Here is a 23211-nt window from a genome sequence, read left to right as displayed (position 1 = left end):
AAGTTAAATGCAGAATGGTAGGTCTAAAAAACAAAGGCCAAGTTCACTGTAAAGTAGTTAGAAAAGGCATGCATCAAAAGCTATGGTTGTGTGCAACATGGCAGGATACAGACATTAGTTGAAATGGACTGGAATCATGCAATTATTTGGAAAGAAGCTGCTGAGGAGAATAAAAAAGTGTGGATACCTGTGTGGATCATAGCTTCCTCCATCTTTATTTCCTGATATAGGAAAATACAAGAGTAACTTTTGTTAGTGTTTAGAACTTGTAAAACCATTCACAATGTAGCTTTCCATGCACAGCATCTAATTCCTAAAAAGAAATGTACTGTGTTAAATAAAGACAGAGTTGCAGTCCAATAAAGATTTCCTGGAAGTTTTATATAAAAGAACTGAAAAACCATAGTTTTTCAAAAAACAATAAAACCCCCAAATGATTAATAAAGAGAAACGTTTGTAGCTGAAGAAAGAGATACAAAGATGCAACAATATAAAATACATAGAAGGGAATATTCCTGTAAAAAAAAAAAAAAAACAACCAACCAAACAAACAAACAAAAAAACAACCAAAACCACACACACAAAAACAAGCAAACAAAAAAAACCACAATTTCAATCAACCAAATTTAAGTGCAAAGAAATCCAGACTTATGAAGTATAAATGCCATCTATTTTTGTGTTCAGAGAATCTTGTAAAGAAATACTGCTTTCCTTATAAACAGAGAGGCTACATATGATTAGAAATTTGCAATGTTAAGTCCCAATTTGGTGTAGAGCCCAAGGTTGGTCATACAGGCAGAGAGCAATCGGAATAATATCTCATCTGCTACTGGGAGGCAGAACCTAACCAAATAAATCCTGCAACAGAGAAAAGGGTTATGGCTATGAGTAAGAGGATCTGCATATGCTTGTTATTGCTTCATGCAAATAACATGATAAACTTTCTGCAGAATTTCTGTCAAATGTTGTTGTTTGTCATCAATATCTGTCTATAATAACCTGTGCAAACTTGCAAAGAAGCTTTCTGGTCATGCAGTTATACAGGATGGTGTATTTAGATCATTCCAATTTACTCAGAGCAACAATTAAGAGATTGAGACATTGGATCATGGATACAATTGAGGAGATGACAATAACTTAATAAAATGGAAATAGACACCCTCTTCTACTTTGCTTGTACCTGTTTCAAGTCCCTTAGGCCTTGGATTGCACTGCTTGTAACCTTGACAACTTCGCAGTTCCATTAGCTGTACATGTAATTGATTCAAAATGCCTCTTTCCACTGTATGAACAGTATTTGTCAGCTGAGAAAAAGAGAAATGGGGGAGAAAATACTTACTATAAAAATAATAATAAAAATAAATATAAACAACCAATAGAGGAATTTCGTGTGCAATATTTTGTAACAGGGAAAGGGATTTACCTGATAGGGATCGGTGTTCATGTCAAAATATTCCAAGAAGCCAGTTGCAAACTCACAGAAGAGAAAATTGTGGGTGTCATTAACTGTTCGCAAACACCAGTAAGTGTTGTTATTTGAGCTTGTGCAAGCACAGAAAGAGCCCACTGTAAGTAAAAAAAAAAAAAAAAAAAAAAAGTTTTTAGCTTAGGTGAAAAATAATATGCTTGTTTCTTGTACTAGCAAAATGTATAGATTATTTACTTAAATTCTAGATCAATTAAAAGAGATCTTATATTCGAATAACATTAGATTCTCATCTAAAAGAGGACAAACTTACAAACTTTGTTAACAGGCAAATTTCTCAAACATATACCTAAAGAAAGCAGAATACAGCAATTACTATAGTTAATAGGACATATTTTGTTCTCATTTGTATATGGTTTATTTTACTTTTCAACCTGGGGAAACCTAGAGCAGGATTCTACTCCAGATTGAAGACACCGAGAGCCAGCTGTCACATGTGAGAATAATGTCTCTAAGCCATCGTTAGAGAAAATGAAGATCTCATGCTTGGTAGAGTATGGGCAGCTATTCAGCTAACCAAATATAGACATGTACTTTAGGGTAAAATCACATATGGACCAAGATATGCTTTAATTGGTCTTTATATTGCATATTTTGTGCAATATCAAGATTTTCAAATATGATAGTAGGTGAGCCTCTTTTCATTTCTTTTCAATACACTGTAGTTTAACCAACAGAATAGTAGGAGACAATAGGTAGTGTCAACACAAATATTAGATGATTTAGTTTTAGTACGACATGTTTAATGAGTTGTCTAAACTTCTTCCCAAAATCATAATACTTTTAAGGCTGTTTATAATCTCATTTTGCCTGTGGAAAAGGCTCAGAAAGGTATCCCTTTTGACTTTTAAACAAACTGAAAGCAACACTTTGTTTTAGAAGAATATCTTTTTAATTCCAATAATAAAATGTTAATAGTGCCTTAGATTTTTATTTAATTAGTTCTGTAGCTTTCTGTAATAGTGTTAATGTGTTTAACACACTTTATAAAACTAGTAACGATATTGGCCCTTTTCGTCCATGTTATTGGAATCAATACCTTGGCTCTTCTTTCAGTTATGAACTGCATCAAAGGGATATTTTTTTTACCCCATGACACTTACTGGAGCATTTCCAGAATGCACAGAAATATGAGAACACTTTTCTTAGCTGTTTGCTACTTCACAATTAAAAAGCAATACACCAATCTAATTGTTGCCTTTAAAACAAAAACCATGCATATAACTGCTGTAGGAAATTTTTAACACATAAAAATCTTATTAGCAAAAGTTCTAGTGCAATCAGAACAGACTATCAGTAAGAGACATCTTTCTTGAAATGAGTATTTGCTCTTAGCAAATTTTCTGTTCAGAGTCAGATTATTGTACCTTAATCACCATTTGATCTTCAAGTTTTTGAAAGTAAAGTTTTCAATCGCTTTTCCTCCTCTGCCACCAAAGACGAGAAAAATGTTTTGTTAATGCTGAATGCCTAGAAATGTTGAAGCATGTCCCAGTAGGATTGTTATTTATATACCCTGAAGTTTAAAGGAACTTAAGATATTTTCTAGCTATAAGATTTTATTCTTACACAGTAGGGGAGCATTCTGCAGTTCTGACTTTAAATTTTTGTAGAATATCAAAAATGGGAATAATGTGGAGAATTCATAAGGGATAGTGTTTGTATTTTCTTCACAATAAGTTGTTTATGATAGGCTTTGATATCAAAATGGTAAAATTAAGGCAGACCTTTTATGTACTGAGGTTTGTGACACAATGCTACCTCACTTAAAGGTCAAGTCACAAGAAAGAGTTTGTGACAAAATCTTCGGTCATAAGTCCCTTATCTAAAACCACAACATAGTAAAGGAGGAAAAGGGAAAAGGTTTTAATTCAGATATACACATTACCTCTTGAATACCAGATTATATGATTCTGTTTTGCCCCCCTCCCCTCAAAAAATCTGATTGAACATTTTTCTTAGGAAAAAATAGGTTTGCAGAAACTTTTAGGACAGTAGTGAAAGGGTCAAAGTTCCACTAAACTTCTCAGCAATATTATGCACATGGTCTTTAAGCTCTAACCTCAGTAGAATTAGAGTATTTGCAGAATTCATTTTGTATGGTGAACATGCAGAATTACTATTTCAGGGATTTGTTACTTCTGCTCACTTTTATGAGACCCAGAGTAGATCTGCAGCCTGGACAAAGTATCAGAGTTTCAATGCATTTAACATAGTTACAGTGGTTTATGCTTGATGAGTATCTGTCTCTGTCATCTGTCCTGGATAAGTATTTCTTGAAAAATTTAAATTCCCAAAGAGCCAGCAGTTTTGTAGTTAGCATTAAATATGTGTAAATAATTTGACTTAGCATAATGGAAATGAAGTAAGGAGTTTTGTTCAATCTTGTGAGAGAAAACTCATTTTTTCTTTAATATGGGCTCAGAATTTTTCAGACAATTGTAAACAAGGGATAACAGTGATTGAAGTCCTGAAGATAACATTATTATTTATTAATACCTTAAATCTAAAAGAAGATCAATACTATCACCTCAGAACATAGTAACCACAAAATGTGTATGAGGTACAGGAAATGTCTAATTCTGTCACACTAATTCTATCTCATGATGTCACAGCTACTTAATTCTGCTAATCTATCTATTGGTTAGATTAGTTTCATTATATAGGCATACACAAATTTACTTGGATACAGATGGGGAAAGGGTTTTCCTTCCTTTTCCTTTCCCTCTTGCAAGGCGGAAGACTCACAACTCCTAGCAAATATATTCGGTCATCTTGATCACCAAGAGATGACACGAACCTCAGTGGCTGGTAATGAATGTCTACTTTTTAACAGGCCAACTCTCCTTTTTGCTTCTGCTGTGTTTCACATAGAGTCTCTTGTAATAATTCCATATAAATATGCAACACAAAAATTACTAGCATACTCAAGTGACTTTCTTCCTTAAGACTTCAGAATAGCAGCAGCAGCACTGCTAAGTGACATTTTTCAAAATAATGACCTGACTGACTAAATGAAGTTAGTCATTAGTCTACACAGCAGAGGACAACCTAGTTCACCTCTGCACACAGAAGCAAGACTTACAGTTCCAGAAAGGTGCTGTTTGCCAGTGATTATTGTCGTGGGTAAAACACGTCAGTCCAGGAAGGCTGCACTCATCTCCTTTCTTCTGGCGCTTTTTCCCCTTCCTTTCCTTCTTCCTTCTGCGATTCTCTTTGAACAGCTGCAGTTTGCCATCTACCTCCTGTGCTGCTTCTCTGTTCAGAGAAAAAGTTGGGCATGTCTGACAGAGAACAGTCTCTATTTGGTTAACAAGAGCATTAGCAATCTTTATGTCTATATGGCTTTTTTAAAGATTAGCTGATGAGAATATGCCCTTTTGGATGCTGACTCCTTCAGCACAGCTTCCAACCCCAGCATTTACAACAAGGTGCTCTCCTCAGCAAATATAAGAAGTGATGTGCTTTTGCATTTAGGTTTAACAGGATCTTTTTAATGATTGCTTATCAATCATCTTCTGAAATGATTAATTTCTCCCATTTCTATCAATAGGGCTTTTTAATATTATTCATAAGCCTTCATATGTATGTCCAAAATTACTGAAGGTTTGTTGTGAAAGCTTACTATATATGACCTTTTCTTTTCCCCATCTCTCCCCTTTCCCTCTCCAAAAATATCATACATATTTCTCCAGTCACCAAAAAGCTAGCTGAGAGAGTGAGAAGATAACAGCAAACTTACTTGAAGGGATGAAGATGGCTCTTGATTTTCTCTTGGGCCTTTACCCCTTTCTCTTTGTTGTAGTAGCTACATTGAAAAGTATTAAGAAATATCAAGTCATGAAACAATTCATTTTCAACATAAAAACAAAACAGAAACATACCATCTTTGACATTTTCTTAAAGAACTACACAAAATGACTCACGATTTTCATTTCATTTGAAGAAGTTATATATATGTGAGTGATCCTATGCTAGACTGTGGTAAAACTACAGCTGTGTTCAATACGTTAGTAGAATACAAACATATTTAATCTTAAAATTTGTACATGCATCTTCAAAGAGTAGTTTCTACTCCTGAAAGGGATCTAACTAAAATTTGGATCGTGGGGTAGTTTCATTTTTAGCTATTTTGAATTAAGATACATACCCTCACACTTGAATGTCTCTCCAGAAACAGGCTAACTTTGATTTCTTCTCAAGTCAATAGAGAAATAAGTTCTACTCAGGAGAGATCCAGAGCACAGACATTTACATGCCTATTATGAATCAGCTTCTTTCCTTCCCTGTTACAGAAATGACACCTGAATAGGCTAACCTTAGTCATGAGTTTCTAAAACGGGTTTAAATATCAATAGTGCTTAAGTTCTTTGTTTTCCATCAAAAAAAAAAAAAAACAAACCAAACGAAACCAAACCAAAAACAAAAAAACAAACAACAAACCAAACTTCAGAAGTATCTAAACCTTATCAATCAGTGTAGCTTCTAATTCTGAATGTTGTCTATTTTACCTCTGTTTACTACAGTCACATTCATCTGGTTTTCTTCTTTTTAGGTGTCCTCTAACTTCCCTCAAATTCTTAATTTTGTCTTGGAGAGCTTCAATCTGCAGAGAATATTGCCTAGTCAGAATTATTCTTTGAATGGGTAGGTAGCAGTGCAAAGGCGTCACTCAGGTTTCAAAACATCCCTTACCTCCTTGTCAATGTACGCCTTGTGGTCCTTCCAAGCTCTGGCAGATTGGTACAGCTCCCTCTCACAGTGAATAGTGTCATTTGGAAGAATAAAACATCTGTAGATATAAATTGAACAAATAAGAAACAGGAGGTCAGTGGTTTCCCAGTTGCCTATCCATTTGTTCTCCTTCTTCCAACATTCCTAAGAATTTCTTTGTTATAATCTGTTAAGAAATAAATAAACACTGTAACATCTTCTCATGCTGACAATAATAATAATTGCTTCGATCTGTTTTCTCTCCAAAAAAAGTTCCTTATCCATGACAGATGCTCTCTGCCTGCTAAGCAAAAATGCAATGACAATGTCATGTTGGAGATTTTTAATCCGATCAGAAATGAGATTGCAACTGAACTAAAAATCTGTTCAGAATTCAAAGCCTCTTGTTAACTAAATGTGCTCATTCAACCACCAACTGCTGAGAAATACATTTTTCTTGCCACATGAATGCAACTCATCTTATGAGTATGCAGAATAATTAAAAATAGAACACATAGTCAGTGGAGTAAAGATCAATATAATTAATAAAGATCAATAAAGATTAAAAGAGAAAAAAGTTCATATAAGTAATAAAAAAAAGAAAACACTCGTAATAAAGTAGTGCAGTGACAAAAATATTCACACTAGTGTTTGAAAAAATAGTGCTACCAAGAAAAAAGAATAATTGCAAGTCCAAGGAAGTGGAATGAGATTAAGAATCCAGCAGACTATAGGCTGGAATTTCAAAGTCTCCATGCTGACAAACAAAACATCCATAAATATAGAAATATTCCAGTTTTATAGACACAGCCTTTTTTTTGGTCCCTGCTCCGTCAGAACCCTTTTTAAAATTTTTGAGAAGAAAACCAGAAAGATTTAGATGCTTATCTCTTCCCACCTTCTCCTATTATGCTTTTTTCCTCACTCACAAACTGTAATTCTGAGAACATTACTTAGTAAAAGTCAAAACTCGCTATGGAGAAATAATCATTTTTCCAGAAAGCCACTTAAGGCTTTATTAATGCCATGCTTGCAAATGATTAATGTAAAGAAGGAATAATTTTTATTTGTTCAAAATTAACATTTATGTTATCTTTGATGTTTCTGAAAAGAGAGAGAGAAAGAAATACTATTTATATTTTAAACATGATAGGAAGGTTAATAGAGTATTTTTGTTGCCTGTGCCTGCCTGACTTCAGATCAGTCATACCAGCTTTTTAAAATGAAAAATACTTTGAAATATTTGCCTTTTCATTCAGAAGTAGGGTAGAGTTAAAAATTGAAATCCAGGTATGTTTCAGGATGGAAAAATGGTTGCAGGTCTCTTTAGGGATAAACATATCTAATGTATCTTAGCTAATGTTAGTTTCTACAAACAGCTAAGTATTAAGAAAGATGGTATAGCTGATCTAATCTGTCCTCACCTGGAGTGGGATTACAGTCATCTAAAATTTAGGCCTCTGTGCTAAGATGGTAGCCCAGACTTTATAATGAACAGCAAGAGAGTCAGCTTCATGGGGTGATTAATCCATCATAAAATACATGTTTTGAAACAGAGAAAGAATCCCCCTCTAGAGATGCCTACTCCCCCTCAGAGATAAAACTGTAACTGGATGCCTCCCTCTTAAACGCACATATTAAAGTTACATGATTCCACCTACTAACAAGTACAACTCAGGCATATCTAAAATTATCTGCAAAGATAATTTTAAGTTCTTTTATATGGGAACTATATTTTAATATTTTATTTAAAAAATGAAAGAGAGAGATCACAATTAGAAAATGAAAAAGACTTTATCTTAAGGAAAAAACAAACAAACAAACAAACAAAAAACAGAAAAAGCAACTGTACTTGTGTGTGACTCTGACAGAACTGGGTTGACCTATAGCATCAGTGCCATCAGCAACCATTGTGTCACCAGGAGCACCATTGGTTTCCTCTGCGTCTTCAGCATTTTCAGCATTGTGACGTTTGGTGATACTTTTGGTCTTTAGCACCTGCAGTTCTTCCTCTTCCAGATTTATGTCATATATTTCACCTTCAAATTCTACAGACAAGGATCGTGTTTGGCGAGTGTGAACAAATCGTGGTTTGTATTCTGAAGAAGAAAGAAACATCCATGGTTGCATACACATATCTACAAGTCATGCCATGAACACCCAGCATATTCCAAAATGCAAGAAGGCTGTTCAATAAAACAGCTTATTTTTCCTGTGGCTTTGCAGAAACTTATTTAATTATTTTTTGATAATTCAGGGCCTGCACTTTCATTAGTAGCATGAAATTCTGAATGCTTCAAGTTTTGCATTTCATGCAAGGCTGACTTTAAGCCACATTTAATACATATCTCCAAATAAAATCAGTATCTCAGAAATAGTCACCTAGAATGAGACACTCAGAAAAACAAACAACAACAACAACAAAAGAGAAATCACAGGATTATCTGTACATGTATAGATACTCCTACACACACATACATCATCTGTATCTATATGTACAAGTCATAGACATCCTGCATTGTAGGATCAGAGTGAACTTACAGGGTTACAGAACCACAGGATGGTTGAGGTTGGAAGAGATCTCTGGAGATCATCTGGTCCAACCTCCTGCTTATGCAGGGTCACCTAGAGCTGGCTGCCCAGGACCATGCTTAAAGCTCTTTTAGTTACAGTTTTTGAACTCTGCAAGTACAGCAGCATATGAGTCAGATTAATCATGACAATTAACTCTTCTGAGTATTTTTTATTGCCACGTTCAGGAATAATTGTGTTTGGGCTCAGCCTGGAACACCTTCACTTTTTACCTTGTCCCAAATCAATCTGATAAAACCCATAGGCAGTACCACACCAAAGTATATTCTGTCTAGACACAAACACAAAGAGCTCTTAATATACATAATTCAGCTTGTAAAAACTGGTTGTAGGTCATCACTTTCCATTTGTTGCATCCATGCTGAGCATATTTTTGTCACCTAATGGTTAGTAGTAATTTGTGCAGCAGAATAAAATGGGAGCTCTAAGAAAGTACTGCCTTTGGCATATAGGATAAATTCTAGTGCAAATTTTCAGCTAGTGCCTTTGAGAGACTGATACTGAGCGTTTCCTGAAAGAATCTATTGAAAGTGCAGAGAGTGAGCCTCATTCAGCTCTTCATTCAAACCACCCTGTCCTTCTAAACTATTTCAGTGGTTGCCTGCTGTGAGGTGAAAAAAAGGCTTCCCAGTCATGCAGTGAAGACATTTATCTTCCTAAAGAGAAAACACACACACACACACACACACACACACACACAAAACCACCCATAGTTTCAAGGCTTCTTTCTGATTTACAATCATATTAATCATCAATAAGATAATGAAGAAAGATTCATAGGATCAGATGGGTCAAATTCTGGTGTTGTAACAGTCTGTGATGATGCTACTTCTTAATCAAGTGACTGAAAGATTTTAGAGCACATAAGCATTTTATCCAAACGTCATCTAAAAACTGAGGGCTGAACTAGCCCTTCCCTTAACAATGCCTCATCATCACCTCTGTTCTCCGCAGATGAGCACTAAGGGGATTTGGCAGAGGAGGCAGAAGAGGAGAAGCAGGAGGAGGAGAAGTGAAGAGGAGCAAAAATGCTGTAGAGGAGAAAAGCATAACAAATTGACCTTTGCAGATGCCCCTTCACATGCTCTCTTGTTTGTCCCTTTCCCATTTCCTCACTTTCGCTCTCCAAGTCACTGCCCTCAGTTGCAATCCCTACTGAGCCCTTGCTGGCACCCTGGCAACCCTTCTTTTTCCAAGGTACATGGCAGGTATCTCCTCTTGAAATGATCACCAGGGGGCACATTGCACAGTCTGAGAATCACCCCAGCAGGCTGTGACATGGAGACTTCTCAGCAGAGTTCTGCCTGTGCACACTGTGAAGTTCCTTAGATCATATTAAACAAATGGAAGAAATTATGTCACGGCAGCACTTAGTCTGAACAATGAGAGAACTTAAGACAGACAATATTGCGGTTGAACGTACAAAGAATACCAGGGATTCTTCGCATGCAGAGTGGGGGAGGCTTTAAATCAGGAAATATTTTGAATTATGCTGCCATTATTTGCTTATTTCATAGACATCTGTGCAGCATCTTCTAACTTTTCTAACTCATGTCTCCGCAATCTTCCTGTTTTGGAGGCCCACCTATTTCATTCCCCAGTCCAGTGCTCTGAACCGAGCACAGAAGCGTGCAGCCTGCTCTCGAACAAAGCCCCTGAAATCCAGGTCCACTTTTACTGTAATGGCTACAGAACTGATAGCTTATTCGTTACCGGGCAGATAGGTGAAAATACCAGTTCAATTTAAAATAGCAGCTTCTTTTGCTGTATAAGTCCTTAGCAGAGACAAACCCAAGGGCTGCTGTCTCGAAGCCTGCTTGTGCATTTGCTTTAGCCCACGCTCCACTAGAGGACACTGCAATCTAACCTGTTTCCTTGCAGGGATCCCGGTACAGGCTTGCCTGAAAGTTGCAGCTGGGCAGAAATTAATTCTGCCATCAGTCACGGCACTTCAGTGCCTCACGTAAAAGATATCTTTGGGATAGCATCAGACAGCATCTGGATTCAGTGTTACCGATGCAAGAAAGCACTTGCTTTGGCTGCCTTGGCAAATAAGGGCACTGGCTCAGCCGCAGATGTCACCAAGTTTCCGTGTGCCACCAGTGCGATAGGTGGCACCAGCGCATCGCTGCCACAGCCAGCCCAGAGTATTCCCCGCTGTGGTGTACGCGACAACTTTAGTTATTATCATTGTTATTACAGAGGCAATTATGCAGAACCTGACTGCCAATTACATATGTATTCATTGTACACGGGTGTGAAAACAAACGTATGCTGCTAAACCAGCACCCTGCGAGCCTTTTCCCCCTGTCCTTTGCCTCAGCGTAGGAGAGATCCAATAACACTTACTTTGCGCGTTAGGGTTTCTCAGGAACTGTCTTTGATTTTTCCTTTGGGTCCTGCTGTTTCGGTAATCAGCGTCTCCACAGTTGCAGTCTTTGTCTTTACCACTGTATCCCCGGGAGTGGATGCTGCGGGTCCTCTTCCTGATGGCAAGAATGTCGCTAGATACCTTACACTTGTGAATTCGAAGCTTGCCAGAGGCATCCTCTGTGCACTGCCACTTCTGCGAGAGAGAAAGAGAGATGTGAAGATGATTTCCCAGCAGCCTTTCAAACCCCTGCTACTTTCAGGTGGATTGTAAAATATGACAGGCAAATTTATTTAAAAACTAAGCAGTCCCTTAAAGAACAGATTGAGATGGGTAACATTTTAAGGGACTAAATTCACTCATTCTTCTCAACATATCTCCCATGCTAGGAAAACATAAGCTTGAATGAAATCACTGAAAATCTGCATAAAAAAAAATAAAATACAACCCAGCCAAAAAAGATATATAAATCAAGAGTATCTAGACTAAACACATCCCTGAAAGGAGCAAGTAAAAACTCTTAATTTACTGAGCCACAGAGCACAGCTGTCAGGGCTGTTTTCACCAACTCTTTTTTTTCCCTTTGAAAAAACAAACTTTGCTTCTTTGTTCTGTAACTTGGAATCTCTAACATGATTCTGGGGAAAATAAAAAATCTCCACAGATGAAGAAGAACTGGTCCAATTGTGGGGTTCCTTGGAAAAGAGGAGGACAAACTGTAGACGTGATTTATACAAAAATACATAAAACTCTAACAACATGTAATTTATTTCCCTACCAGAGGCCAGAGGTAGGAACTGCACCCTAACACATGTCCCTGCAAACCATGCCATGCAGACCTGAAAACATCACTGACTCTTCATATTTTCTGTGAGAAGGGAGAAGCCCGAAAGCATAATACCTGCACCCCCCTCACTCCACCCAGCAGGTGGAAACACTTCCAGAAAAGAGCAAAGGCAAAAACCTCAGGGACGGCAAACAAATAAATTAGCTTGGATGAACTCCTTTGGAGCCCTAAGTCTTGAGATTTGTATCAAGTCTGGGAGGAAAAGGTGCAGTCTGGAAGGAGTACCTGTACAACATTGTACATGTGCTGAATATCACAAGTGAGGGAGAATGAGAGGAAACAGAGTTTTTTTCCAGCTTGTCTGCACAATATCTGTCTGACTTGATTATCAACATGACTGAATCCAGATGGAAGAATCCAGGTGGATTTTTCCAGTGGATCCCACTGTCTTCACATTTCAAAACAGAAAGCAACTGAGACTTTAATTTCCTCTCTGCACTGAACTGTCTTTAAAAAAGCTTTTTTTTTTTGCTTTTTTTCTCTCTCTCTTTTTTTTTTTTTTCTTTTTTTTCCCTAAGGATAGGTGCTGACAGATCAGCCCCCCTTTGCCCATGCCCAAAGCTTGCCCTATATGGCTGTGGAGTTACAGCTGGCACACGTAACACACCACACATGCTAAGAAGCCTGTGATTTTTAATTCAGTTTAGCCCAAATAACAATAGGGAGAACTAGAAATAACTATGTTTATTTATAGTTCTAATGCAGCTATTACCCAGCGAGCTTCCTTCACTTATGCTTCTTAAGTCACAACGACCAGACTTCATACGAAGCAATTAAGTTTGGCTGGATAGAGTGGAGAACACAATTCAATAACGCGATTGATAACAGGAACCTTTTAGTTACAGTTGCAGCTAAGTTGGCCTATATGGTGTCCTTTTTTTGGGTTCTCATGAATGAGTAGCTGAGCTTTCTCTTGCCTCATTAATAATAGCAAGACAGCTAGATGCTGGTCCTAATGCAGTCTCCAACTTGATTTTTGAAATGAACACTAGTATCAGAGCAGACACATTTCAGTAAGTCTCTTCCATTAGCTAATGACTGCTCTGGACTGTTTTGGCGGTGCTGTCAAGCTGACTGAAGAATGAAGAAAGAAAACTAAGCCTCAGGTAGATTTGCTGACCAGATAACCTGAGGAGCGAGTTGATGTGGTTGCACACAAGAGAAAACGACTCCTGCCTCATACACGGCAGTCACTTTAAAGAACACGGAGGAGGAAAGGGAAAATATATAATCTAGCATACGCTTAACACTACTCCCGTCCCCAAAACACGACTGCTTCAGGCTTTCTGTGGTGCTTTTAATGGCAGCATCATCTCTCTACGAAATGCTGAAATATTGGCTCTGAACCACAGCCCCACGACAGCACACTCTGGCCTAATGTGGGCTGAGCTAAACGATGGATCACAGACTCGGGGCTTGCTGGTGGTTTGGCGTGACTTTGATCCCTGAACACTAAACCATGTTTAAAAGGACATGGGCCTGCACGCCTTTGACTGCTGTCTGAGAAATTATACTCATGCCCAGGCTTTCAGTGCAAACCTACACCTACAAGTGACAAGGTGACTTTCTACAAGGAAAGGTGTCTGAGAGCCATAACACTTTGCAAGATTGTATTCTGTATTAGCATGTGCACTCTTCCTATCATGATAAGACAAGCTTGTTACAGGATAAGAAGTGACTGCTACATTATAGTTCCCCATGTGTTTTAGGTACAAGCTACATTTATAAACATATGGTACTAGTTTTTAATGAGTCACAAAAGCTCCATTTTAAAGTAAAATAAATATTTTATTTGTCTAACATTAAATATAGCATGAGGTTCCAGGAGTGGCTTCAATAGCCATTTAGAAAAAAATTAAGATTATTATGGCTAACACTGAAACAAGACTGTCTGTGTTTCATAAGAGCCAATGACAGTTCTCTATCTAAAACAGGGATTAAATGCCATTCAGTTCATTTTTTTTTTAACCTAAAAAAATGTCATTATAAAGATGCTTCAGATTTCTGAGACAAAATTTTTAGACTAACTTTCCTGAAAGCCTGCCCATACCAATCATGAACCGAGCATGCATTATGCAGTAAGACAAAATGGTCCTTCTGCTCATCTTTAGATCTATAAAATGCATTAATGCACATAAAAAAAGATTATGACTGATGTGCTGCCCCTTTCCAGCCCCCATTTTCAACCTTCCTTCCCATTATGAATACCAAACTATTCTTTGAAATCCAGTACTATTAGGTTTGGTTTCTGAGTCTCCATTTATCCATAAATAATCATTATAAAAAACCCTAAAACGTTGCCATGTATATAAACTAATTATGTCTCCATTAACTTCTAATTTATATACATTTTCTTATTTTCCTCATGTTTAGTTTCCTTCTCATGTTGATGTTTCACAAGATACCTAAGCTGATCTAACAATTCATTGTTGCCATAGGAATAAGGGATGGTCCCTGCTTCTGGCTGCACGATGACTTAGTTTCTATCAGTAACAGAAAAAAGAGGCTAATGAAAAAAAAAAAGAAAAAAGAAAGAAAAGAAAAAAAAGAAAGAAAAGTAAAAAAATGAGAGGGAGAGGAGAGGAGAGGAGAGGAGAGGAGAGGAGAGGAGAGGAGAGGAGAGGAGAGGAGAGGAGAGGAGAGGAGAGGAGAGGAGAGGAGAGGAGAGGAGAGGAGAGGAGAGGAGAGGAGAGGAGAGGAGAGGAGAGGAGAGGAGAGGAACAATAAATTGGAGAGGAAAAGCACGACCCTGCCATTTGGCTGCAGCAAGCTCTTATATCCTTTCAGTCACGCTGTGAAACTTAACCTATGCCAGCCTTTTTGTCTGTCATTGACTCATCTTTTCCTTCTTCTCATTTCATCACCTACCCTCCAGCAATGATTTTACTCTGTCCTCAGCTCTCTACCTCCAGCTTTCCTCCCACTTCGGTTTAACTTCAGAGGGGAAGCAAAGGGGGAAGAGCAAGTTGCAGCAGCAGTTCAGATGTAAAGGTGCAAAAGAGCTGAGCATCGCTTGGGAGCTCAAGGTCCTTTAATCTCTGCCCAACCTGAAATTTGAATGCCTAAGTACGCATGCATGCTGCTGGGTGGGAAGGCTTGCATGGACTGCAGTAGGACCACAGTAGGAGCTTTTCCTCTGGTGATGTCATTGGCATGATGCATTTTCATCTGGGACTAGAAGTTTGCCCTTATAAAGTCATTTCAAAGGCAAAGGGGAGTAAATGGACTGATTAAAAGAGTATTGTTTGTACTGGGTCACTTTGCTTTGTGCTGCAGCTGGCACAGCTCCACCTGCAACTTAGAGCTACGTGAGCAAGTCAACAGCAAATGATTTGGTAGCTACCTTGGGTCATGATTTCCTGATATCAATCAGTTTGTGCCACAGCCTTAAAATTAAACAAATCTATTTCAATATGATCCTATGATACCTAAGGCATAAAAATATACATTCAGCATGAGTCATTGTGCTGTGCTGCACTGTAAATATCCACTTAAGCAGGATTTCAAATCAACATCGTTTAGCTAATAGACTGTCACAGCTCTGAGAGAGTTGCTGCAGCTACATATAGAGGAGAAATTAATTAGACAATTCGTGTAAGGGAGGCAAGCAGTAGGCAAGTTAGGGGTCTTGATGAAATATAATTACCCTGTATTTGCAGTAAACACTTCAGTGCAAAATATCTTGTCAGATCTTATCACAAAGCTATGAAACACTGAAAAACGTGATTGGGAACACAACACAGCAACAATGCAGGTGGTAATGTATGACTTTTTCATTTTGGTAATGTATGACTGTCGAAGTATTATTATTCATCCTAGGGAATGCTAAGATAAAGCATGAAAAGGAAGGCTTCACGAACTTAAGCATGCCATCAAGATCTGATTTCTCTTTTTTCCTGCTTAGAAAGGTATGATTTAAGTTGGAAAAGGGTTTAGATGAAAACGCTGCCATGGGCTGTACATGCGTACCAATTTCCTCTATTAGCATTGAGCAGATCTGCCTGGATGCCAGGGGACTTGGCAGTACTAGCAAGGGAGTCTGGTTTTGGGAGTGCTACTGCAATAAGAACTGAGTCTTCTTGTTTGCTCTGTGCCATTCGAAGAGGCAATTTCACACAGCATATTGAGAAGTGCCCTGTAATTAGCTGCCTATAGTAAATAGCACAGATCATCAGCAATTTATTTCTGCTGAACTGGACCTGAATACTGAGAAATGTTTACAGGCTAAGGCCATGTCCCCTGGGCATTCCCTGAGTGTAGTCATGAACCTTGGTCCTAACCAAGGCTCCTAGGTGCTCCTGGTTACTCTGTGTAGTCACAATTCAGCTGTGTTTGAATATTGAAAGCAAGTGCAGCTGTTTCACAAGGATAGTGGGTCAGGCTCACTCAGGGAATTTGGAATTGTTGCATTTTGGTTTAATAAAAATCTCCTTGAGTTTACAAGTGGACTGATGCCACCCATAAGGGCAGATCCCAATTTCTGCGCCAGTCCCTCATAATTGGACCACCTTTTGTTGAACTACTCTCAGCTCTAGAATACATTCAAACACAATTATTTATATATATAGACTTAACCCCTGAGAAAGTCTTCCCAAAAAAATGCAATGGTCAGTGGTTCAACAAATTGGGAAGTGATTTGTCCTGTAAAAACTGATGTAATATAGAGGGGGATGTAGAAGAGACTTTATAAATACATTCACTTAAATACATAGGGACAGAACTTGAGGAGAAAAGAAGAATGAAGAAATTAATCATTGTATAACAGAAATAACTATATGAAATTTGCCAGTTTCAAGCTCCTTCACAGTGTTTAAGAAACAGAAGACAGAAAATAACCTAGGAGGAGGTTTTCAGATCATACAGTGTTGCATTTTTGATGTATAGACATGATTGATTTTAAATGTCATGGCTCTAGCAGTTTTCTAGTTTACAAAAATGCATGAACCTTACTGTCAGCTCTAGAAGTATAGGTGCTTAGGTCAAGGTATCAAACGTCACCTACATAGCATTCTTTACCAAATCCATTAGCTTGTCTGTAGTAGTAGCTCAACATCAACAAACTTCTGTTATTATCCAATAAATGTCTGCTCTCAGGTTCAAGCAAATAGGAGCCAATGACACTCAGAGATAAATTTAGCCATTCAGCTATAAATAGTAATGACAAAAATAATTGGTTCCTACTGGGTCATACACATTTAATCTGCAGAGGACTTAATTTATACTATATTTCAATGGATACTTTAGAATGAAAACATTGCAAATGATAACCACCAAGGAGTACTACAGAAAGTCATAAAATGATTCTTGCGTAATCTGTATTTTCTGTGTAAATGTTTTTGGTACATAAAACTGCTTCTTAGTTTAGCATTTCTCCAAGAGGTATTTCTGTTAGGGAACACTGATAAGATGGTGGCAAAAATGCTGAACGTAGTTGTGCTATGGAAGAGATGAAACCAGTGAAAGAAAGATCTTCCCAGACTGGAATATCTCTGGATTTTGTCCAGAATGGAGCTGGTGCTTCAGATTCAGAATGGCTTAGATTTGAAGAATTGTCAAATCTGGAGAGAACTGCCCTCTGTTTGTTAGGAAGCTTAAATATTTAGGCTGAAATATGAAATATTTAGGCTGAAATACAAAATACCATGCTTTGAAGGATTATCTTTGGAGATAAAGGAATCTATCTTCATATTTGGTTGTAAGCCATAAGAAGGACAGCATTTTAACAAGGGATATCATAATTTCTGGCAATTCCTATGAAATCTTGAGCAACAAAATTGCAGGTATGATTCTGTCAGCTATGAGGGATGACTCTGGAGGGTCCAAACTGAGCAATAGCTGCAAGACCTGTTGTGAAAGCACTGAAGTATGTACTTAGCTTTAAGCACATGACTGGTCCCAAACACATATGCTTCCAGTTAAGCCTATGTGTAGATGCTCTTCTGAATTATGATTAAGAAAAGGTGGTACCAATGTGCAGACGGCAAAGAACCAACCTTGAACTGATGTTCTGGTAAAATAGGTTGACGGGATTAATTGACACTGCTTCCAACCCAAATGAATGTTGCTACTATGAAAAAAAAAAGAAAGAAAGAAAAAAGAAACTTTCTTTCTTGCATTAATCTACTCTGTCTGGGCTGCTAATATCTCACTTTGACAATGTCGTAAGAAGCTCTGCTTGAATAGGTGCAATATAATAGAAAATGGAGAAACAAGCTGAGGCAGGAGGCAGCATATGGAATAGCAATACGTTAATGCACTCCTGCATACTCATGACCAGTGCCTTTCTATTCCTGTAATTGTCAAGAGGTTGTTCTGAAACCAGGAGGATCAATGAGTGATGTTTATGTGCCATATCATAATTTTAGTTGGGTTTTAGTGGGTGCTTGGGGTCTGGCTGTCAGTTCCTGGCCAGCCATCTGACACTTCTGTCCAGCTCTTACCAGCTTATGTGTTTTTATTCATACTCTGCAGCTGGTCATAAAGCTGACCTTTACAAATGTATGGTCTGTGATATTTATTTTATGAGAACATAGATACTTGAGCCAAACCAGACTACACCTAATAAGCCACATTCTAATTTCCTTTACAATATTATCTGTAAGCTGATTGATGGCAAGTATTCTTTCAGTGTTAAAACAGACATGCTTATACTGAATGCTGATATGATAAGGTGATAAATATAAATATGAATAATAGAATTCAATTCTTATGCTAGATTTTTAAATGTCAAAGGATTCATGAGAAATAAGGGGTCTGTACAGACTGCATAACATGCTCTTTGGATCACAGCCAGAAGAATCTTGCACATTTACCGCAGAGCTGATGCTTGGATTCAGCAGCATGTCTCCAGTGACTACCTGTAAAGCCTTAAATGACTGTAAAATACATTGAGACCTAATCTAAGTAAAATTTCATTGTACAGTCTTCAGGGATATTCTCCAAGCAGAACATTATTTCTTTAGGGCAGCTTTGGGATGCTTCCTTGTGAAGACATACACCATTCTGCATCTCTAAAGCTGAGCAAAAAAAAAAAAAATAAAGAGCACAAGGAAGGTCAGTGACTGTGCCATGGCACCTATCTAGCTTGGTTTGGGTTCATGGGCATGCATGTCATACAAACATGCGTAGCATGACACATTTTTCCATTCTGCCCACTGTCAGTGTTTATCTGAGCTGGCAGCAGACTACAGATCTTTACAAGTTTCAGACCTTTGCTGTTTACAAACTGGCAGGTAGTGCAGAGCAGATGGTTGGAGATGTATGCCCATAAAATAAACAGACCTGAGTCTGGGTTTGGTTGCTGAGTCATCCAACCTAAGAGTTCAAATTTTAAACACAAAGCTTCACAGTCCTCATTTTGGGAGGGTGGCTTTTTGCTTTTTTTTTTTTTTTCTCCCCTCTGCTGGGAAAGTTTTAAAATAATGTCGTTTTGTGTAATTTTTACAAGAGGATAAAAATGCATGTTTGGCTATGGATTTGATACTCATTATAAATTATGGATTGAACAGTGCACTGGAGACACCAGGACTATCAGCACAAGACCTCAAAAGCTAACTGCTATCTGGGAAACAACGTTAAGTCCCAGAAGTTAAAATTTTGCCTCGGGAAAATTCCTATGACTCAGACTGGTGAAAGAAAAAGAATAAATACTGATGAATTAACTAAACTCATTAATCACATGTTTATGTAAGGGAAGAGAGAAAGAAAAGGTATAAATGAAAACATCACTAAAATGCTGTTATTTGATATTTGCTAAGTATCCAGAAGAATTTCATGGGTAGGAAGATGGAGTGAGTTCAACAAAAATAACCTGCCACAGAATTTAAGAGCAGCTTGCCTCTAAACCTCCTGAACTAACATATATTCTCATCTCATCTTATTTCAATGGAAATCTGAGAGAAGATTTGTGCCATGATAAGGCTACATTAATCCAGAGAAACATTTGTTTCATGCTATTATTTCTGCTTTCCTGGAAAATTAACAAAATTGTAGTTAAAAACTTGCATCAACTGTTTCCCAGTTTAAAACAACAGCATGGGTAATAGCAATGCAGATGGATAATTATTTCTAATGTGTACCTCAACACAGTAAAACAGAGGGGAAATATGTATCAATGAAATATATATAAAAACAAAAAACATATACCTGTATACTATTTATGTGATAAAAACCATCAACAGTCACTACTAAAACAACTGAACTCAATCAGGTGACCTCAGTAAGCTACACCACATAAACTGGTGACAAATTTGGCCAACAAACTCAGAAGGAAACCTATGGTTCCCTTCATAATTTCTTGCAGCACTCTGTGGGATGTGAAGCAGGAAACTCTCACCCTGACCCCCAAAACTGAGCGGAACCCACCCCGCTGCTGCTCCCTTTGCAGTGGGAATGACTCTGGCCTGGGTGGGCCAGGACCAACTGTGATGCTGGTGAGCACCCGTCAACAACTAGGTCACGTCAGGAGCTGAAAACCGGTCCATTTTCTAACATTGCAGGTGACCTGTACCCCATTTACAGGACAGACAAAATTAACAATACTTCCCAAGTTATGAAGTTGAGAAGGAGAACAAATTCAAAATCCTCAAGTCCAGGAATTAAGCAAGTAAAAAAATAGGAGCATGTGCAATCACTGGAAGGAACATCTGGAGGTCATTTAGTCCAACGTCCTCCTCAAAGTAGGAACAACTTTATTAGGTTTTGAAAATATCCCTGGATGGACCTTCCACAGCCTTTTTGGGCAACCAGCTCCAGTGCTTAATCACTCTTACGGTAACATTTTTTTCCATACACCTCGTCATAATTTCCCTCGCTGCAACTTGCCTGTTGCTTATAGCCCTTCTGTTGTGCATCTCCAAGAAGTGCGTGGGTCTATCTTCTCTCTAATTAGCCGTTAGTTAGCTGAAGGCAGCAATTAGATCTCCCTTTGCCTCTTGTTCTCCTGTCTAAACAAACCTCTGCCCCTCCTCAGTACCTCCTGACCTTCTCTGGGGTCCTCTACTGGCCGTGCTCCAGCTTACCAGTGTCCCACTGCTAATGGAGGTCCCAACCCAAATGCACACCAAGCAGAAGCAAACAATCACTTCCCATGACCTGTTAGCTGTGTTATTGCTAACGCAGCTCAGTATGCATGCTTCTCCCCTCTGCAAGGGCTCGCTGCTGGTTCAAGTTAATGACTGGCTGAACATAACTCAGAAGCGAAATATGTCTGTGCAGTTGTGCACATCTCATTTCTGTTATGCTCTCATGGATGTGACTGAACTTTTGGAAACCATCTTCCCATAAAAGGGGATCGTGAAAAAAAATAAAAATAATAAGGGGAAGGTGCTCTACAATGAAAATGATTCAATTTGTCAATGGTGCTAAAAATTTAAATCAGAAAAAATCATGATAAAAGAATTTAACTTTATTTTGCATATATATTTTATAACAGTTTTCTCTTAAGAAACCAAACCATTTTTTTCTGTAACTCATAACTCTTGCTAACTTGCAGCTAAATGTAATCTACAACCTACATTTGCTTTCTCATTTAGACAAACAGTAGTTAGACTTTAAATAATTATGGAATAATGACAGTAATTTTACAGATGTTTAATATTTTCTTTTTTCCATTTTTTTATGTTAAGCTTCTTTTTGATAGACACTGAAGATAGAAAAATATAGAAAAAAATATATTTTGAAATTTTAAATTTGAAAAGTGTCTTAACTATGCCAGGTTCTTTTTAATTAATTAATTAAGAGGTTACCTATTAAATAGAAAATAAGCTAAACCAATTATTTTCCAGAGTCTCAGGATCACGCATCATTTTAGAACAGGAAAAATGAATTATCGTCTTTTTCAAATCCCAATTGCATTCTTGATTTCAAATGAACTAGATATTGACTAAAGTAAGTTAAAATGAAGAATATGCTCTAAATGCACTAGACAGTGTATTAATTCACCAAATGTTTATTCTTAGTTCCAGATGTTTAGCAGCAACTTCCCACTGACCAGTAATTTCGTTCTCTAAAAATCTGTCAGCAATCACAAATCTATGAAGGTGATTTTAATTAAAATGATTTTAAGCACAACTAATTAGGGTAGGAAGTACTACATAAGCGATCATAAATTAACATGAAGTTTTTTTATATATATATGCACCTCTGTAATTGAAATGAAAGCTACTAATCTCAAAAGATAAAATGAACTGAAATTAAGAACCACATACAAATGTTACCTTTTTCCAAGAGGTGCAAAGCAATTAGGTGAAATCTGCTGGAGGAACCTCGTATTAAACTATGATCCCTCATATTAAACAATGGAAACCATCTGGGCTAAAGTGAAATTATTTGGTCCATTAACTTTTAATTTTCTTCAAGAATTTTACTAAGTGGAAAAAATCCTGCGGACACTTAGTTCACACTGCAATGCCTCACTGAAGTTTATGTTATTCTACTGCTGCTCTTTAAATTCACATCCAGTCTATGCTACACTGACTTACCCACAAGTACCATGTGTAGCCAGCCCCTGCAAGAGAAGTTGCCCTTGTTTCACAAGGCTGGAACAGGAGTGAATGGGGCATGAGAGACAGGCTTGTTCACCATGGGCTGAGCAAGCTCAAAGCATGCCGAGAAGATGCACTAATACACCTCAGGATGCTCTGTCTGCAAATGTGTATCCCTGCAGGAAGCCTTCAGGATGTTAGAGGGATCAGGGACAACTCTGATCTCTTTGTTTAAGAACATCATTTATATGCACCAGTGGCTGGGGCTGAAAATTTGTCTTAAGAAGATCAGTTCAGCCTTGTCCTTCTTTCAGCCGTGAGGGCTGGCTGCTGGGCTCTGTGGAGCCAACATGTCGTCGGTATCTAAAGGTCCCTGAGGGGAGTCCATAGGCAGTGGTTCTGGTATCAAGCACCATTGCTCTTGTCAGCCCCTTCCCAGCTCAAGACATTCACCTTCCTCTGCCCTTTGATCAAAGGAGAGTCACCAACACAGGACAGAAAGTCAAGTCCTCCACAGGGGCCTGGGAGCAGGGCTGGCAGCAGCCTTCCCTTGTGCTTCAGCTGGGATACCTGGTCAGGACACTTAACCTTGTCTATTCACATGTGGAAAAGAAAATTATTCCAAACTTGGATTTTGGCATATGAGGTAGTAAATATAAGAAATAATTGCAAAGAAAATATTTTAGTATTTTAAAACTAAACATTTTAGCGTCTAACA

General features: G+C 37.9%; 1 protein-coding gene across 7 annotated transcripts in view; it reads right to left on the bottom strand.

Annotated features, from left to right (window-relative positions):
• Nucleotides 1-23211, bottom strand: part of SULF1 (sulfatase 1) — a 132370-nt gene that overhangs the window by 10998 nt on the left and 98161 nt on the right. For 5 of the 7 annotated variants that reach the window (XM_066993066.1, XM_048076993.2, XM_066993067.1 and 2 more), the window contains 8 exons: nucleotides 11141-11357; nucleotides 8052-8298; nucleotides 6182-6278; nucleotides 5998-6092; nucleotides 5229-5294; nucleotides 4572-4744; nucleotides 1424-1566; nucleotides 1181-1304 (listed from right to left, as the gene is read on the bottom strand). In XM_066993066.1, coding sequence (XP_066849167.1) covers nucleotides 1181-1304; nucleotides 1424-1566; nucleotides 4572-4744; nucleotides 5229-5294; nucleotides 5998-6092; nucleotides 6182-6278; nucleotides 8052-8298; nucleotides 11141-11357 — 1162 coding nt within the window. Of the gene's footprint in view, nucleotides 1-187; nucleotides 314-1180; nucleotides 1305-1423; nucleotides 1567-4571; nucleotides 4745-5228; nucleotides 5295-5997; nucleotides 6093-6181; nucleotides 6279-8051; nucleotides 8299-11140; nucleotides 11358-23211 lie in introns of those variants that run through there. The other 2 variants (XM_048076995.2, XM_066993070.1) reach the window with 2 other exon arrangements.

The sequence above is a fragment of the Anser cygnoides genome, chromosome 2, assembly GCF_040182565.1.
Source record: "Anser cygnoides isolate HZ-2024a breed goose chromosome 2, Taihu_goose_T2T_genome, whole genome shotgun sequence".
Taxonomy (NCBI): Eukaryota; Metazoa; Chordata; class Aves; order Anseriformes; family Anatidae; genus Anser; species Anser cygnoides.
This window is presented reverse-complemented; position numbering and strand designations above follow the sequence as displayed.